At 39.7% G+C, this 20,813-nt stretch overlaps 1 protein-coding gene across 1 annotated transcript in view; it reads right to left on the minus strand.

The window, feature by feature from the left end:
- Positions 1 to 8,064: 8,064 nt before the first annotated feature.
- NUAK1 (NUAK family kinase 1) overlaps positions 8,065 to 20,813 on the minus strand; it is a 127,259-nt gene continuing 114,510 nt past the window's right edge. The window contains exons 6-7 of the mRNA XM_075600527.1: positions 14,502 to 14,634; positions 8,065 to 13,064 (exon numbers count right to left, since the gene is read on the minus strand). Of these exons, the coding sequence (XP_075456642.1) occupies positions 11,914 to 13,064; positions 14,502 to 14,634 (1,284 nt within the window). The 3' untranslated portion in view covers positions 8,065 to 11,913. The remainder of the gene's footprint in view (positions 13,065 to 14,501; positions 14,635 to 20,813) is intronic.

Here is a 20,813-nt window from a genome sequence, read left to right on the forward strand (position 1 = left end):
CCCACAGAAATGAAAAGTGAACGGAGCCAAAAGCTCACTGGCTATTTGTTCCCAGAGTCAGACTCCACTATTGAGAACTTTTCCAACAAAACAGTCTGGTAAATACCCTTGCAGGAGCCGAATAAACCTACCCTTACAGAAGCAAGGGACGAGCTGATTGCAAGTCCACTTCCAAAGTTGAAAAACACAGTTATTTTTGTTATTATTGCTGAAAATGTTATATTCTCGCATTTGATATTCTTGTGTTCTAGATGGTTAAGTTAACATCGTATGATCGAGGAGAGCAACCTTTGCACTACATAACCATATAACCTCAACTGATATGAGCAATTTATAATTATATAGTCTCGGTTAGCCAAAATGACCACACACAATGGTGCAAGCTTCCCTTGTTCGGCCTCCTATTTGTTTAGAGTAGTTAAACTACGACTGCTTCTACAGGTAAAAACAGGTAGACTGTTACTAGGTAACTAAACAGGTAGAAAACATGTCCAACACTACTCTGGACAGATCCTCCAACCATCTCTGGTCATGTACCAGAACCCCATGATGGTCCCCCCTTATACGTTTTATCTTGACTTCCCACAATCAGGCCTAAGGCACATTTTCAGGTTATCAAATCTGCCAACCATTATCACTTTCAAAAATGTATACAAAAGTTGTAAACTACTCAATTTGACACTGTAATGAACCCGGCAAAGGACAGGTCAGACTCCCTGAGCAACAATAACCCACTACTAAGCAAAAATTCCAAGATGCTGTATGACAGTACGGGACAACCATCTGGTAGATGCCTGGAGAGCTATAAACCCCATGTCGAGAATCTATACACACTTCTCTGCACCACATAACCTTCATGTGGGGCTGGATATGATAATCATTAGCACAGGGCTGATGGCCTCGATTGAGGGGGCCACAATTTTAAACAGATATTGGTTATACCATGCTCTAGTAATCTTATAACTTTCCTGTTTAAAACACAGACTTTCAGACTACCAATGGAGAATGAAAGACCAATTACTAGGCATTCTGGAAACAACAGGACAAATACACAAAGGCAGTAGCATATTACTTTACACTAAACTCAACAGATCAAATATCTCCAATAGTCCTCTGGTGAGCACACAAAGTGGTGAATAGGGGAGTTTTGATAAGCATAGCATCATACAGGAAGAAAAAGGAAATATAATATATACAGAGGCTTAACGCTAAACTAAGAGATAAGGAAAAAACATCTGGCTAACCCAGATCCACATACAAAAAAACTGTTAGACTGTATCAGATTGAACTTGAGAAAAAGCCTGATTGAGACAACCGAAAGGCGATGCGCTGGACACACTAACTATACTATGAAAAGGGCAACCAGGCCAAAATTAGCATTCAACGTAACTACGCAATAACATTTTTTTTTTAAAACACAGGTTCCCTAACCTATAATTCTATAGAAATTAGTAACGTGTTTGGGGAGTACTACCAAGAGCTCTATAAGTTAAAACACAACAGGAGGAGACCGAAACGGCCTAGACCAGATAAATAAATATTTAGACATGGCACTAATCACAAACCTTAACGTAGAGCCAGCTAAAACTTCGGAGAACCCTATAACAAACGAGGAAATTGCCCAGACCATTAAATCACTCAAGTCCTCGAAATTGCCAGGCCCAGATGGATACACCAGCAACCACTATAAAAAGTTTGCCCCCACATTAGTCTCATACTTAATGAAGGTGTAACTAAATGAATTGCTTAAAGGTAAACTCCCTCTCCAGGAAATGCTAAAAGCCTCAATCACTGTGATTCTGAAAGAGGGTAAAGACCCAACATTATGCTCAAGCTATCAGCCAATATCATTGATAAATAGTGATGTCAAGATGTTCAGAAAAATACTAGCAACTAGACTAAATGCAGTCCTAGGCTCACTTTAAATGCTCAGACCATGTAGGCTTTGTACCATAATAACAAGCCGCTGATAACTTCCGGAGGATGACAAATATTATCGACAATTGTAATAAGAGCTAGACCCCTATAATAATTTAAGGACTGGATGTTGAAAAAGCCTTCAATAGGGTGAATTGGTAATTCATGTTCCAGATCCTTCATAAATACAGACTAGACCCTTGCTTTATAGCAGGTATAAAAGCGCTCTACTCATCTCCGACGGCTTTGGTAAAAGCCTCATGGACCATGTCCCAAGGTTCAGCAAAGTATCCGGCCGCTCCTCCTCCTTCCGTGCACCCCAAAACTGGAACAACCTACCGGAGACTCTCACAGCCACTACCAGTCTAAATTCTTTCAAAACTAAAGCTGCCTCACATTTTAATCTGGTCTATAACTGTTACAGACGCCTATAATATATATTATCTCTAACTGTGAATGGAATGTCTTGTATATAATGTTCACTTATGTAACTATGTATTTGTAACCATGTATTATTTGTCATCTTAACTCTATGCCCAGGACATACTGTACTTGAAAACGAGAGGTAACTCAATGTTTTACTTCCTGGTAAAACATTTTATAAATAAATAAAAATAAATGTCACAGTCATTCACAGTTCAAAAAGGGACTTGCCAAGGTTGTCCCAGGTCACCACTACTATTTGCCCTGGTGATAGAAGTATTGGCATAATCAATTTGGCTAAATACGAATATCTCAGGCATGACAATATGGAAAAGGGACTACAAGGTTTCCATGTTCGCAGATATGGTGTTACTATCTCTTAAGAACCCGGAAACATCAGTCCCAGAACTTTTTAGAGAAATAAATGACTTTGTTAAATTGACACAAAATCAGAGACTTTGAGTCTGTATATACCAGCCACCCTTCAAGCTGTATTATGAGATTTTAAAATAAACTGGAAGGAGGAGGAAAGTCTAAAATACCTAGGGGTCACAAAGCATATCAAAAAAATTATATGAGCAGAACTACCCGCCATGAATTAAAAAAATCAAAGAAGATCTAAAATAAAATGGCAAGACTATCCAAAACCATGGCTAGAAAAAATAATATCAATAAAAATGAAAATACCCCCGAGAATTTTGTCTCTTTTATGCGCTACCAGTATTTGTCCCATGTTAAATAATTGGGGACCTATAAAGGTGTGGATCCAGGTTCGTGTGGAGTAACAAAAAGCCCAGAGTTAAACTAATAACAATGTGCTGTCCATTTCTAGAAGGTGACCTGGCCTTGCCTGACTTCTGGCGATATTACAGAGCAGCGAGACTCAGAGGTAAATATCTCTGGAAGTAGGGGTTTCCTCGGAGCTGAAATTAACGGGGTTCAGTTCCGGAGACCTATTGCATGTTCCTGCGCTTTTCTCTCTCTTTCTCTCTCCAATTGCATAAATTATGAGCCACCTGAGATCAGCTGTGGGACGATTATCTATGAGATTAACTCTTTAAGAGAAAGCGAGCTTGATAACTTTGATATCCTTTTGAACACTCATTTTTTTTAGGGAGTGGGTTCTACTTTTTTTTAAATGTGAACATTCTTTTTTGCTGTCATCAAAATACAGTCACATTATTTTTGTCACTAATGCACATTTTCATTACACCAATTGTAGTAATGTAGAGGTTCTGCACTTATTAGAATCTGGTTTTTATATAGTGAGTTCGTTCTTATGACACTGGTGATATTCATTTAGCGCGCCTGATATGTAGTCTAATACTGTATTGTAAACCTAAAAAAATACACTCATTGTTTAATTGTGCATACGGCAATAGTCCTAACATTTTATCATATTTGTGTTATAAATGACAATGATGCACTGATTCCCACCTCTACAGTATGTTGTTTACTGCCATCATTTATCAACCTTTGCAATTTTATTCCCCCTTCAATTGTTATTGTTCAATATAAGCAAGGTGTCAGTGTGCGGTTTCATAAGTCAAAGCACTGCCTATATATTAATTATATGCAGACCATTTCACAGTATGAATAAAGTAGAAATTTAGTATAGATTTTGTTCTGCAGAAAACAATATTCTCTTCATATAGCTTTGCCAATTACTAGTGTTAACAGTGAAGATTATTGAGGTACAGTGAGATCAATTTGTCTATCATCTTTACGAAGTTAGAGATGAAAATCAGGTGCTCACACATACCACCGTACAGTGGCAAAGCAGAAGTGGATTGAGCTTTGGGGGTTACTTAATGATGTACAACATTGGTGCGCAACTAGGGTTGCCAGGTGTCCGGTTTTGAACTGGACAGACCGATATTTTGCCGATTTGTCAGGTAAAAAATGAGATGCAATACCGGACATGTACGTGTTCGGTGTTTTCCCTCTCTGGATGTGCAGGCAGCGGGAGTGTGAAGGGTGGCCGGGTGCAGGGGCTCTTACCTCCGATTCAGAAGCAGAAGTGACAGCGCGAGTCTCCTGCAGGCTGTAGCGTCTGGTAACCAAGGCAACAAGCAGTGTCGTCATCCCCCCCTCCGAGCCAAGGAGAAGACTAACCAATGGGAGGGCCCCCCACTTGCATGCTGGGAAATGTAGCTTCCTTCCAGCTTTGCATGTGGGAGAGGAAAGAAGAACTCAACTCTGTCCCTGCTTCCACAGGGGGGGGGGGAGGGAGAGGATGAAAAAGGAGGAAGGAGGAAGAAGGAGGAGGGGGTGAAGGCGAGGAAGATGTGAGAGGATGAGGGGAGGTTGCAACAATCTTGGGAGTAGTGGGACAGAAGCATTAAGATCAGTATAGCTCGCCATGTATGACTGCAGGTAGGTTATTTATAGATTATCTGACCATTATGTATTTTTTCTAAATTTCACTCCACGTATGCACCAATTTGCTCCATTTCATATTCTATTTTGTAAAAAAAATGCTGGGAGGACGCTCAATCCCCAAACCTCCCCCAGAATTTTTTATGAAATAGAATATGAAATTGTGTAAATTGGTGCATACGTGGAGTGAAATTTAGAAAAAATTATGCATCGGTATTCGAGCGTGCCGCATTTTTCATCCATGTGGGCAGTATTTTTTGAGAAGCCACCTGGCAACCATATGGGCAACAGACAGCATGTGGTGCTACAGGGTGTGAACTACAGCCCCCATTCGGTGTGCCCCAGAAGCACGCTCTCCCCGATGTAGTATGAGCAGGGACGATGTTCAGAGTTTCTCCTTGTTTCCTCAACCAGCTGTTTCATGTCAATATTACTGTGCACACAGACATTAGGCCTCTGTCCCGCTGCGCTCGTTGGCGCGGGCGGCAATGTAGCGAGTTCCCCACCAGCAGGGGAATCCTCGCAAGCCTGTCCTGGTCCCCACTGGCTGCACAGCTGACTACACGCTGTGGCGCGTCAGCCGCTGGAGACACCAGAGAATGGTGTTTCCTAGCGTTGACGCGTGACGTGGTGTGGCTGTGAACCAATGGGGAGGGGAGGCTTCGGGAGGAGGAGAGGCTTCGGGGAGCGGGGAGGAGTGTGGAGTGAAAGCAGGTGAGTGCCTGTCTGTGTGTCTGAGTGCGTGCGTGCGTCTGTCTGTGAGTGTGTGTGTGTGTGTATGAGTGCGTGAGTGCCTGCCTGTGTGTGTGTGCACGCGTGTGTGTGTGTGTGTGTGTATGAATGAGTGCCTGCGTGTGTGTGTTTAAACTTACTTTCCAGCTCCAGCCCGAGTCCGTGGAGGGAGGGGGGGGGAGAGTAGCGGGTCCCTCCGCTCAAGCCACGCCCCCCCTCCCTGTCAAACCGCCCACCACCCGCCCACCTCCCGCTCCGGCTCCCTACAGACCGCATATCGCGGTCTGTGTATCTCAGCGCACCGCCTGTCAGCAGTGCGGGTGCGCTGACTCTGGGAGCGGGGCCTTAGCCTTAAGCAGCTGACCGGAGAGGGTGCTTCCTGTGCACTGGGAAGAGAGAGAGAGTGGTACAAGCTCCCACTGCTACACACATTCTTGCATATTACTGTTATCACCCATTGTCTCATACTGTACAGTACTGCCCTCTTCATGCCACTATTCCCCCTCCCATGATAACCAATAACCCCCATGTCACACTCTCCTCCCGGATACCTCCCATGTGTTCTATTGTATTGTACAAGCCCCACTGCCAAACACTCACTCTTCCATATTTACACTGGCGACACACTTTATTCGAGCTTGGCTAGTCCCACGAATTCGGGTATACCCGGGTGTATTGAGGTTTGTGACTGTTTTCTGCCCGAGTGCATTGAGGTATTTTCCATGCAGGGATTTAAGCATTTTATTCCCGCTGCCTGCAATACTGCACAGTATATATATACATACTGCATTACAATTCATGAATTTATGCCATCTGGTAGACACGCGAAGCATTGCAGCCTATTAAATTCTTATCATTATCATTTAACAGATTAGCCACCCGTCAGCCAGGCATGAACCCAGGCTGGGAAGGCAAACGCAACGGGGCTTGTCAGAGGTGAGGAGCGGCGCATTCCAGGTATGTGCCAGGTACATACTGGGTATTTGCTCGAATAAAGTGTGTCGGTGCAGTAGGGTGACCAGATGTCCCGGTTTAGCCGGGACAGTCCCGTTTATTTAATGTCTGTCCCGGCTGCCCGACATTCTTTAAAATGTCCCGTTTTATTGTGACTGTCCCGGTTTTGACCATCAGAGAGGGGGGGGGCAGCAGAGAGCAGAGAATGCTGGCAGGGAGGAGAGAAGGAGAGCAGAGGACATGTCTGACCAGCTGCAGAGGGTGGGGGCGGGGTTAGAGTCAACAGAGCCCCAGCAGTGAGACCAGGAAGTGCGGTTTCTGCTGCCAGGGCTCAAGATGGCTTTCCCCCCACTCCCCAAACCATGCTCCAAAGTGACATAGAGAGAGAGAGACAGCATGGGGGAGAAAGAGACACAGCATGGAGAGAGAAAGAGAGAGACAGCATGGGGGGAAAGAGAGAGCATAGAGAGAGAGAGAGAGAGAGAGAGAGAGAGAGACAGCATGGGGGAAGAGAGAGCATTGGAGAGAGAGAGAGCGAGACAGCCCATTGTCACGTACTGTACAGTACTGCCCCCTTTATGCCACCTATTCCCCTCCCATGATAACCAATAACCCCCATGTCACACTCTCATCCTGGATATCTCCAATGTGTTCTATTGCGTTAGTGAATATTAACACTTTCACTGCCAGTAAAGCAAGCACCTTATTGATGACCCAGATGCAGCAAAGGGTTTAAGAGTTGAGACCCTTTTAAGCGCAGCACGTCACCCTTGAAGAATATCCTGATTTTCACCTCTGATGTATAAACATGCACAGGTCAACCAATAATAAAATGTTTTAATTGGAGATTTCAAAACATGTCTCCAGACTATAAATAAGCCTTCTCTCGAATCTCAGGAAAATTTTTAATCTCTCTATCGGACAACATATATCTGATCCAAGTTATCCCTCCACTCCTGCAGGCTGCAAATCCACCCTCCTCCATACCCTGGGCAAACGGGGGGTTATAGAAAAGCGGTTTCATACTAGTAGTTTTGTTAGTAAATTTGTACATATGTTTAAGTCGATCCCATAGTGCCAATGAGTGCTTAATCGTTGGATACGCCCTTCCCCCTTGTGGTCTATCTTGTCCAAGCCATAGCAGTGAATCTAGCCTTGCCGGGGAACAAATATGGTTCTCTATATCAACCCATGCTCTCGTACCCTCTGTGGAGTTCCAAAGAAGTAGTTGACTCAGCTGAGATGCCTGGAGGTGCTTCCGAAGGTTAGGCACTGTTAGACCTGGGGGGGAGTGACATTGGGGGGAGGAAGGGGTTGAGAGAGACTGAGGTGGGAAGAAGGGGTTAAGTGGGAGGGAAATTACCAACAGAAGGATTCCTTTGAGAGCCTTTAAATACTACAACAGTCACAAAGCTCCCCACTCCACCCCCTCCAGGCTCCAGAGAGGGAGTGTGGCTGAAAGCTCCAGGACATGCTGTAGTTTTCCATAGACCCTGGCAGCAAAGTAATACAAAAACAACAATGGTAAGTACCGTGTTACCGTCCATTTTTATCACTGCGGTATTACTATCATACTGGTATATTACCCAACCCGTGTTTACATAATTCAGTATTGGAGGATATAAAAGATTCGGTACATAAACACAAAGGATGCAATACTTTGGTCACGTAATTTTATTTAATGAAAAACCATTAGATAAAAATACAAACATTTTGGTGGTTATCAAGAGCTTCCACCTATCATCGATAAACAACATTTTGGCAGGAGCTTCAAAACACGTTGCACCAATTAAATTACACCAAATATATTATACCTTTGCAATGGATTTCAGAGCAATAAATAAAAAAAGCATAGTCAATTAAAAAAATCACCATAGCATTACAAAAATATTAAATAAAATCACAATACAAATAACGATGTGCAGTCAAGTTTTTTTTCTTCTAGGAATGAAAACATGCCAGTAAGTCCCTACATAATATTTCCAGTTTGGCAATACGCAGGCAATTATTCATTCACATTATTATTATTTATTTTTTTCCTAACACAAAAAAGTAAGGCCTGGGCAAACACAATCTGCGTCTAATTTATGGATTACCAATGTTTTTGGTAACATGCAATTTTCTCTCAACTTACAAAACTAAATTAGGAGAGTACATTCAAAAGAAATTTTTATTTAATGTCCCCTTTTATGGCACATAATGTTTTATAGGTTTATAGCAACATTTTAATGGTCCGGCTTAGGTCCAAAAGATATGTTATGCCACATTCATATGCTATAAATGTATGAGAACACCCATTGAAAATGAATATGCTGTGTAGAGAGACAAACTATGTCTATGTACTAATTGTTATAATGATTTTCTACGCAGACTGTTACAGGGGTGCTTTCAATTTCATTAACAGCCAGCCTGAGAATACACACTACAGAAGTGGCTTTCAGGGGCAGTAGGCCAGTAAGCTTTGAGGGAATGAAAGGTTTTGATGACTTTCCATTCTATAACGGTGAAAGATGTTTGAAATATAGATTAGATATAACTGCGGTGATAATTAGGGGTGCTAAATATATCTGCATACGTGGTGAGAAGGGACAAAATATATATTGCCTTAAAAAAATCAAGTTGAATAACAGAACAGTAGGCTTGTATATCTTCTTATGGAAAACTTTCAGTTATTGATTATCTTTATATAAGAGCACCTACAAGAATATTTATAAAGAAGAGCATGGGTACAGCCTGTTTGTCACCATGATGAATATTGGCTGAAGTTTAAACAAAAAGAAATGCACACAAAATACAAAATGGTAATAAAATGGTTAGATACATAATAATGTGCAGATAGAATAGAAGTAGAATAATAAATACCATTTACAGGCTCTGCATCTGAAAATGCAAATTGTTTCCTTTAATGACTTTCTATCTCTGTCGGCGTTAAATTAATTTTGTGTACTAAACCATATGCTTTTAGACTTGCCTAATGTTCAGTGTATTGTGATGTCAAGACTCTACGCAAGAAATAATTAATAAAAATGAATGTGTTGGAATAAAAATGTTAAAAAAAAGTTCTTCGCTACATGGGCCATTGGCAAAAAGTCTGTTGGTGTAAAAAGTCAATAAATGTGGGTCAAATACTACTTGCCATATCTGATATAGATATACGTACATCCATTAAAAAACATCTATTATATTTGTATTTTGAAACTTGAAACAAATGTGACAATGTACAATCTTCTTTCGTGTGATCTTTGGTAGACAAACATTTTGTGTAGTTATCAAAGCAAAGAAATAGATTGCTATAATACAACCGATTTAACCTAATACATATTAAGCTAAAGTCACTTCAGGAAGTATGCAAAAACATTTGTACTAAACAGTACAACGACTATAAAATTCACACAGAAACATTTTTTTATTGACATCTGTGGTTTTCGAATTCAAACTAAACATAAACTGTATTTGTTGTTTGCCCAGGCCTATCGGATACGCAGTGTTTCTCAACACTGGCATACGTTCACACAATCCAGTTGACCCCTGAAATACCTTTATCGTAGAATTCATCCCTTTCATTTTTCTGTCTTACGTTCTTCATAGTTTATATCTTTCTTTCAACAATTTTTACGATTTCATCTTTTACCAAATTCTCTACATATCCTGTTTATTTTATTAACAAGAATCCAACCCACGTTCTATTCTATTTTCACATCCCTTACCAACCATACACTTTCTGAAATCTTGCCAATTTCAAATCCATTTCCTAAATACATTTTGACTTCCCGTCTTCTATTGCCTTTTCTACTTGCCATGTACCATTTCTACCAACGTACTATAAACATACTAGTTCCAAGGTCACATTTCCTATGTTACACCCAATACTTTTATTTGCTGACAGTGAAAGTTAGAGAAATCTGATCTGTGTGGTCAGTAAAGAATTTGCCAACTAAACTGGATTTAATGTTCTTTATGGGAAATACATCTGGAAGTGTGTGCCAGCTGCTCTTCAAAGGAGGAGTGCCTCTTAATTTTAATTTGTGGGGTTTTCAAATCATGTTTGGCAAGTACTGTACCTGCAAATATGCTCCAAATCCAAAACAAGACATTTTAAAGGCACACCTAGCCATAACAAAGATTTTAAGTGCACCTGACATTTTTCACTTCTTTGATATACTCAAGCGCAAAATAAATGAGGAATTGAGCCAACATTAAAACATCTATACTATACAGATGTCGCTCAATAGAGGAAATTTGCATCAACATCTCAGCATAAAGAAAATAAATTAATTTACATTGTCAGATTTTATTTATACCTTATAATGTTTAATTTTGTTTATTAGTTGGACACTTTGCTACAATAAGACCATGGGGAGAATCCATCAAATGTTACCAAATTGCTTCTAAGTGAATGCATTCCCTTCTCAACAAAAAACATACCTTTTTTTTTAATTAAACTTTTCTCAGAACAGGTGACGGTTTAATCAATGTTTAAATGTTAATTCTAACACTGCATTGCTTTCTGACCACTAAATGACTCAATAATGAGACCTGTCTCTAACCCAACCTTACTATGAAAATATTGTCTTGCAAAAATTAAAAATGACAGAAAAATATGATAATTATAGAATATAAATATAATAATTCAATATTCCCAAGAGTCTTGATGTCATAATGACATATGGATGCTCCCCGATTAAAATGAATGATGGCATTATTTAAGGGTTTAAATCTAGGTTATTCCCTAATTTTAAATACATTTGTAAACATGCCACACTTAAATATTATAGGGATTTCACTTCCTTATGAATGTTGTGTCACTGTTTGTTCATCAGGACCTTGCCTAGGTAAAATGGTCACCTCTCAACCTTCTTTTCAGATGATTGGTTCTCTGACAGGGAGAGGGCAAGATAAAGGTGGAGAAAATTATAAAAGTGTTACTACTGAAAATAAATCCTTTTCAAGCTGGCACGATTAGCAAAGAAACAAAGGAAAACTAAATATTAAGTGTGATTACATTTGTTTAGGGAAGCCAATAACATTAACTAATTTAAAAAAAATTAAGTTATGCAGGCCTGCACATTCTTCTTATCCCAGCCCTGTAAAGTTTTATTAGCCAAAATTAATAATTGCCTATAAAACCTAAATGATTAGAATTTGGCTGCTAGTCCTATTATAGTCTGAATACAATATTTTGATGAATTCTGCCCAAAGTGTCAAATGCAAAGGAAAGCATAAATATGAGAAATCACAAAGATTGTAAAAGTAGATTTTACATTTAAGGTTTTCACTAGTGTAAATGTACTTCTATACTAATATTACTAAAATAATTTAAAATCTTCTGCGGTGGAAAGACGCATATTAACACTAGTTAAATATAACATAATTAGACAAAAATCACATCAAGATTGTGTATTTGTAAATGGAGGATACGGATGTTTGCAACCGGATACAAACACTGTCAGCAAAGTAACTGCCTCCACCATAAAGGTATCCAAGATAATGTATCTTAATCTGCCCATTTTAGTTAAGCTTGTTGCATATATCCAAAGCTTTTTTATAGACCTGAGTGACGTCATCCATATCTGTCAGAAGAGAAAAACTGCTGTCCGTGAAACGGTTACGGTAACGTTTCAGGTTCTGCGGACGAGGACTTTTCGGAAGTCCCTCAAAATCCTGAAGATAAAGGATATTTTCAGCCGAGACACAACTACGTATTCTCTGCCTATTTGGTTTTCCACCCGTTAATTCAAGCAAATCAAAGGAGTCATTTGAAAGGATGCTGTCATCACTAATGACGCTAGAAGGACGACTGTAGCTTCGAGATAATCCTTCCCCTGACATAACCCCTTCTTCCATAGATTCCGGCGATGGTTCAGCAGAGCTGGCCATGGAGGAATCTATGTTGCTACTTGAATATTTACTATTGTGTTTTAAGATGCCTTTTCGTCTGTAGGAAAGGCTATGAGAAACTGTTCTCATTGTCTCGCTCATAACTTGGGAAGCATCACTACTTTCTGTCCCATCATTGTCTAATAGTTCAGAAGACTCGCTTCGCTCTGGAGATGAGTAATAGCCAGACTCTCTTTGCGGAGTCTTTTTTAAAATGCCTTTTTTCGGCATGGTTGTTGAGTGCTTTGAACTATATATTACTGGTTCTTCTAGCTCTTGCATGCTGTTAGCATATACACTAGTGTGCCCCTTTTCACTTTCAATCTTGTAAGTTAAAGGCAATGCAGGACCAACAACCCCTTCAATAAACCCCGTACTATGTGAACGATGCTCACTGTTGCTTCTTTTCTTTAAGATGCCTTTCGGTCTCTTTGATATAGTCTTGGATGAGTTTTCATCAGAGCCATCTTGCAAAGACTGTGCAATGTCATTTTCCTTTTTGGATTTCTTTAAAGATCTCTGACGTTCCAGTGAGACTTCAGATGCAGATGATTTGGAAAGGCACTTGCTTTTGCTTTCAGGCTCCAGCTGCCGGCTGTTGGAACGATGATGCCAATCGATAAACCTGGCAAGCAATGGAGATTCAGAGTCCCTTAAGACATCACAGTCGCACACACTACTTTTGTAGCTCCAGTTAACCCACCAATGGTTCGCAATATCTTCAATTGTTGCTCGACGCTCCGGGTTAACCATAAGCATCCATCTGATCAATCCACGTGCATCTGGGAACAAAAAATTTCAATCAAAATAGTATTACAAAATCTTACATTATTTACATGAGAAAGTGCACCAATTAACATTGTACTGTAATTGAATATATATATATATATATATATATATATATATATATATATATATATATATATATATATATATATATATGTACATACACAATCATACACACATATATATACATAATTATTATTATTTTATTTTTTTTAAAGACTTTGCAATGTAGAACCAAACTGAATAAATCACAGGTTATTGTTGCCTTATTTAATGTCATTATTTAAAGTTTAGACTGGAAATGTTTTTCTGACAGAGTAAGACAATGAATAAGTTGGATTACCTCATCATCAGTTTATAGCAAAAAAAGACTGAACATTTCTCCCACTTGCAGTGTATATAGTTTTAAATCAAGATGTGAAAAAGTTACAGATTAGAGGAGAGGGACTCCTCTTCCGAAATGTTACTAATGTCTGAAGCACTTATTCCCATGATCTGTTATTTGTATTATTTGTTATTTATAGGTTTGTCATGTGTATTACTAATGCGAAGCGCTATGTACACTAATGGCGCTATATAAAGACATACATATGCTCAAAGAACTAGATTGGTCATCACTAGAGTCTAGGCGCAAAGTTCACCTTTCCTGTCTCACCCTCAAATACTTTCTGGGCAAGCTACCCAGCTACCTGAACAAGCTCCTCACCCCTACCACATGCAGTACCTATCACCTGAGATCAGACTCCAAAAGACTATTCATGGTCCCAAGACTCAACAAAGTATCCGGACGTTCCTCCTTCTCCTTCCGTGCACCCCAAAACTGGAACAACCTACCAGAGACTCTCATATCCACCACCAGCTTAAGTTCTTTCAAATCTAAGGCTGTCTCACACTTTAATCTGGTCTGTAACGGTTTCATACGCTCATAATATATATTTTCTTTAACTGTGCATGCAATGTCTTGTATATAAATGTATACCTTGTTCATTTATGTAACTGTATTTGTAACCATGTATTATTTGTTTTACTCTGTGCCCAGGACATACTTGAAAACAAGAGGTAACTCTCAATGTATTACTTCCTGGTAAAATATTTTATAAATAAATAAATAAATAACATACATACATTTCAGATAAGAACTTGAATGGCTAACTGCATTCAGTTTACAGCACAGTAGATTATTTAGTTGAGTGGGACAACACCTTTCAGAAAATACCACAATAAACTCATAAAGTGATCTGTTCTCTGGAAGAAGCTATATACGTAAATATAGTCAGACTCTCACTTGCAGGTAAGCTTTAAGGTTGGAATCCGGAGCATAAATTCTGCTTGATGGGAAATTATTGTATAGCAGATGAGAGTCTGTATAGAATTTTAACAAATTTCAAACCTAGCCAATTTTGCAGAAATATTGCTCCAGCTAATATTCCTACCTGACGGTTGTGTTGGCTCACGGTATTCTCCACTGCTTATTTGCCTGATTAGGTTTTTGTGATCAAAACCATCAAATGGCATTGTACCATAAACCAGGGTGTACAGGAGCACTCCAAGGGCCCAGCTGTCAACCTAAAATGCAGAAATAGGAAATATTAATGACATATTGGGAACAAAAGCATTGTGCTCTGCACTATTATCCAGCACTACTACATCAGTGATGTTTTCATACACAGTAAAAGGCTTAAAGGAGCAATTCATAGGAGCAATTCATGCATTCTTTTTATCATTATTTTTTAACATACAATTGAAGCAGGTTGTCTCCGGAACAGAACCCCATTCATTTCAGCTCCGGTGACCCCCTGCTTCCCGAGATACAGACCTCCAAATTTGGGTGCTGCCATTTCTTTTGTTTCGGTACATATTCCCCTTTGCTCTTGGGTGCACCACCAATGATATTTATTCATACATCTTTTGTTTTAATTGATTAGCCCATTTAATTTGTGATATGGTAGCAGAGCTCTTCTCCGTATTTTTTGCTTCCTCCAAATGGGGTGTCTGTATGTCGGCAAAGTTTAAAGCTCCCGTGTCACCTGGGCCAATAGGAAGCTGAATCTGGTGACATCACTGCTTTCTATTAGGGGTGGGAGCTTTGAGACTCTGCCATTACATGAACCCTGCTAGCAGAGTGGAGCGACTACTGGCACCACCTACTGAGGTAAGTATCTGCAGAAGCAGGGGTCCCTAGAGCTGAAATAAATGGGGTTCAGCTCCGGAGACCCCCTGCTTCAATCCTATGTTAAAAGAAAATGAGCATAAATTACTTATTCTGTTTGCGCGTCTCCATTTCTGATTAAGGTCAACAATGACATGTGATCAGTCATTGGATCAATTGCTAAAATGATGCATAACGCTTTATAAAGCGTTCGACTTTCTTTAAAAACTGCATAAGGCTGGGGCCATGGTACTGCAGACCGTGCGGAGGTGTCCGCACGCTGAGCGAACAGACTGCCTTAAAGCAGTGTCCACGTCCATGCGGTGTGCGGGCGCATCCACGTGGAAGCAGGAGGGGACGCGTTGCGTGAGAAATCCATTAAACTGATTTCTCAGCGCGACAGACAGGTCACGTGAGCAGTTCGCCCAATGAGGGCAAACCCGCACCGTGACGCCCCGAGGAATGCCCCCCATGGCCCGTCCACCATGGCCAGGGAAAGCACCTGCTTTCCCACAGCCTCTGAATGCCTCAGCGTGGGCGAAGGCACCATGGCCCGGGCCTAAGGCAATTGCTTTGTGATAATTCAGATGAAAGAAACTAAAATGTAAAGACTACATTCTTGCCCTTTCCCAAATGCAGACACAGATTTGTGTAACCGTGTGTCCTTTGGGAACTTCTCTTGCAATTTTTTTCATGCAACCAAAAACAAACAAAAAATCTATGCATACATCAAGTATTTTGAACCATAGCAGTTGCAACTGAAACATTGTATATTTGTTTTTAATGCCTACAATATATCACTGTTTTTCAACAGGCATTGATAGGAACTCTTTGGTTCCTTGGCATCCCTAAGGGGTTCCCTGCAATTTTCAGGTCATACTCCCACGTGATCCAACCAGTCTCTTTATGAAATCCTTATTGGATCTTTTGGAATTAGGCAGACTTACTAATGTTCTTTCCAAAAATGAATGTGACTTCATCTTCAGCCCAATCCCGGTAATCCCAAAGGTCTCCCAAAGGTCCACAAGACATCTCCCAAAGGTCCACAAGACATTGGTCGACCCTCCTGGTCGACCAATAGTCTCTAGTATAGGATCTTTGGGAGATGGTTTATCACGGTATGTAGACAAATATTTACAACCCTTTTTCAGAGCCTTGCCCTCCTTTATTCTTGACTCCGGGGACTTAATGGGACAAATCCAGGAGATCAAATGGGACCAATTATATGTATGGGTCACACTAGATGCGACCTCTCTTTATACGATAATTAGACATGAGCTCGGGGTGGCGGCAGTTAGATTCTTTCTAGAAGGTTCATAAAACTCACTTTTCAACACTGCGTTTATTATAGAAGCAATCACATTTTTATAGACACATAATTATTTTCTGTTTGAGCACAAGTTTTACTTACAGTGTAAAGACACGGCGATGGGGACGAGTTTCGCCCCCTATTATGCAAATTTGTTTATGGGGTGGTGGGAAGCACATTTTATTTACAGCAGCACCAACCCCGTTAGACACAATATTATTTTCTATAAGCGCTTTATTGACGATTTAGTTTTAATTTGGAAGTGGGATATAGACATGTTAAAATTATTTTTTGCATATGTTAACACGAACACTTATGATTTAAAATTCACTTATGACTATAATATTCAACAAATTAAATTTCTGGACCTTCTATTATATATTGATGTTAATCAACAAATTCAAACTAATACCTATAGAAAGGAGAATTCATGGAACTCCTCCCTTAGAACGGACAGCTGCCGCCACCCACACCCTTTGATCTCTGGGATACCCAGGGGTCAATTCCTCAGATTAAAGTAGAGCAATTCCTTCTCAGAGAGTTTCCTTTCTCAATCTGAGGAATTGAAGATAAGATTTATTGAAAGGGGTTTTGAACCCAACCTTCTACAAGCTGCACTAGACGAGAACTCCAGTCTAGATAGAGAAACCCTTGTGAGTTCCGGGGGGGTCAGGGAGGAAGAGGAGAGACATGAGTACAAACCCCATAAGCATTAACTCCATTAGTACCAATTCAATCAGTGACAATTCTGATACACCATTCTTCATCTCACAATACAACAGGAGTAGTAATCAAATTAAGACTATTTTACGCAGACACTGGAATGTGTTAGAAATGGATCCCTCACTGAAGGACTATCTTCAAACAGGCCCAAAGTGTGTCTTTAGGAGAGCTAAGACCATAGCAGGATTTGTGTCCCCCAGTGACATCTTTAGAGATGACCATAAGAGGAGGGATTTTTCCACCAAGGGCTCCTATCAATGTGGAGCCTGTAGTGTGTGCAGATATATGGTACCCTCCAAATGTTTCTCATCCCACAGTCCACAAAGGAGATTTAAGATCGACAGTTTTATTAATTGTAATACTAATTTTGTTATATACCTACTCACTTGTGGCTGTGGGATGAGATATGTGGTTAGAACTTCAAGAGTGTTGAAATTGAGGATTCAGGAACATGTCAGGCTCATCACAAAGGGAGACCTTACACACCCAGTGGCGAAACATTTCACTGAATGTAGAAATGGAGGAATTTCTAGCTATTGATAAAGTACTGTAACACCCAGAGAACGAGGGGGTGACACAATCAAACTTTTAAATCATATGGAATTCAAATGGATCTTTTTGTTGAATACTAAATCCCCACATGGTATTAATGTAGAATGGAACTTGGCACATTTTCTTGGAGAGTATAGGGAGAGTTTACCTACTACACACCCCATAATAAATCTGGTTCAAGTATCATCTACTTTTTGTCAAAACATTATTGAATATATGCATATATGTAGTGTGCGAATACACTACACTAGATTTTAGAACCCGAAGGGACCCTTTGCATACACTCAATTAGAATGTCAAGTTAATTATGATCATGTTCATATGTCTATATATTTATGAATATCTGCTGAATATTATTACCATTTTGCAAGTACTTAACATTCATAGACCAAATTTCGCTCCTTTGTTCCCTTACTCAAGAGAGTTAGTTAAATTATGGACTTCTGTCTTAATCTTAAATAATTTAACATCTTGAATAAACCAATATCTTTATTGCAGGTTTTTCGTCTATCGCTATATGATATGACAATCTAAAGATTCTCATGTTCATATAATTATATTTTTATGTCTATCTCCTTAGAATAGGGGTGTGTTGGTATTTTTGGTATAATGGATTCTTTTAAACTGAAGAAATCAAAATTACAAATAGTTGTTTAAATAGATTCTGAATCATCTTTATTAAACAAGTACAAATATATTCATTGTACAGTTTCTATAGGAAACTTCGGTATATCTGTTTGTTTGTTATGTTTTTATATTATTTTACCCACTAATAAGACTAAAATGAATGATCAAAGGTAATGTTTATGTTAAAAATGAAGCTGTAATGCCCTTTTTTTTACTCCTCCGTTATTGCCCAGCAACAGATGATGACTTATACCCCATCCCTTGGGCTATGCACCCATTGGCTCCTGGATTTCCGGGGGGGGGGTGTTTCCCTTCCCTGTATTCATATACTGGGAGTGGGACGGGGGGGGGGTGGAGCTGATGGTCCGGTGCGTGCCATGGAGAGCTGCCCCTGGTGATGACGTGGAGAACAGCGAGGAGAGATGCGCACTCCGCACTCACCGGTGGAGCGGCATTCGGCTGGTGGGTACCGGACCAAATCAGAGTCACCTCCATTATGCTTTCATACTCGGAGGAGTACGAGGAAGGGAGCCTAGCACCCCTTGTCATTCCGGAGCAATTGGGGGAGCGTGCCCGACGGGTACGTGATGTTATCACGCATAGTGGGCGGGCCAACGTCGACATTTGTGGCGTGAAAACAGAGCATTAGTGTGTGTATATAAGGAAGTATTGTGGGTACAGTTTATACTCCTTGATAAAGTGTTTTTTAACACGAAACGCGTAGGAAGGTGTTTAGCTCCACCCTTTTTAGATGGATCAATAAAGAAGACTTTTTAATACAATATTGTTTGGGACCCACTCTTGGCTGTGTGCCAGTATTTCTTTCTTTTTGTTCCATTTTAAAATTGTACGAAATACAGAAGAATTTACAATGGATCCGATCTCAGATTCCTTAATCAAGAAAAGGTTGGAAACCACTGGCCTATATGATGCAGTTAGGGCAGTGCTGAACTAGGGCACAACAGGGGAAACTGATACAGAAATAGAATGGGCAGTAATTTGTGTGACACACAAAATAGAATAGTATTTATTTAATCTATAAATACAACAATAAAAATGATATACAGTTAGGTCCGGAAATAATTCAACAATTTTCATCATTTTGTCTCTGTACCCCAACACAATGGATTTGAAATGAAACAACTGAGATGCAATAGAAGTGCAGACTTTCAGCTTTAATTCAAGGGGTTGAACAAAAATATTGTATGAAACTTTTAGGAATTGCAAACATTTTCATACACAGTCCCCTTATTTCAGGAGCTCAAATGCAATTGGACAAATTAACACAATCATAAATAAAATGTTCATTTTTAATACTTTGTCGAGAATCCTTTGCAGGCAATGACTGCTGGAAGTCTGTAATGCATGGACATCACCAAACGCTGGGTTTCCTCCTTTGTGATGCTTTGCCAGGCCTTTACTGCAGCTGTCTTCAGTTGTTTATTTGTTCGTGGGTCTTTCTGCCTTAAGTTTTGTCTTCAGCAAGTGAAATGCATGCTCGATCGGGTTGAGATCAGGTGATTGACTCGGCCATTGCAGAATATTCCACTTCTTTGCCTTAACTCCTGGGTTGCTTTCGCAGTATGCTTTGGGTCATTGTCATCTGTAAAGTGAAGCGCCGTCCAATCAACTTTGCTGAATTTGGCTGAATCTGAGCAGACAATATATCCCTATACACTTCAGAATTCATCCGGCTGCTTCTGTCTTCTGTCACATCATCAATAAACACTAGTAACCCAGTGCCATTGTAAGCCAAGCATGCCTATGCCATCACACTGCCTCCACCGTGTTTTACAGATGATGTGGTATGCTGCGCATCATGAGCTGTTCCAAGCCTTCTTCATATTTTTTTTCTTCCCATCATTCTGGTACAGGTTGATCTTAGTTTCATCTGTCCAAAAAATTCTGTTCCAGAACTGGGCTGGATGTTTTAGATATTGTTTGGCAAAGTCTAATCTGGCCTTTCTATTCTTGAGGTTTATGGATGGTTTGCACCTTGTAGTGAACCCTCTGTATTTGCTCTTGTGCAGACTTCTTTTTATGGTAGACTTGGATAATGATATGCCTTTAATGCACTTTAAGCCTATATTCATTATTTAACTGTAACTTGAATATATTTTGGTACATAGCCAAAATAACAAAACTTGTATCAGTGTCCAATTATTTCCTGACCTAACTGTACATATAATGTAATGATCTGTTTTAATCACCATACTTCCTTGGTACTGTAGGTGAAATGTCATATGTATACGTGTACATACACATATAAATAATAATATAAGTCATGGGGCTTTTCAAAGAAAACTATTCCAACTTTATTATTGAAAATAGTTCATTATTTCTCCTGTTACTTTTTTGGAATATTTTAATCATTTAACAGTTCAA

This window comes from Ascaphus truei, chromosome 5 (genome assembly GCF_040206685.1).
Source record: "Ascaphus truei isolate aAscTru1 chromosome 5, aAscTru1.hap1, whole genome shotgun sequence".
Classification (NCBI taxonomy): domain Eukaryota; kingdom Metazoa; phylum Chordata; class Amphibia; order Anura; family Ascaphidae; genus Ascaphus; species Ascaphus truei.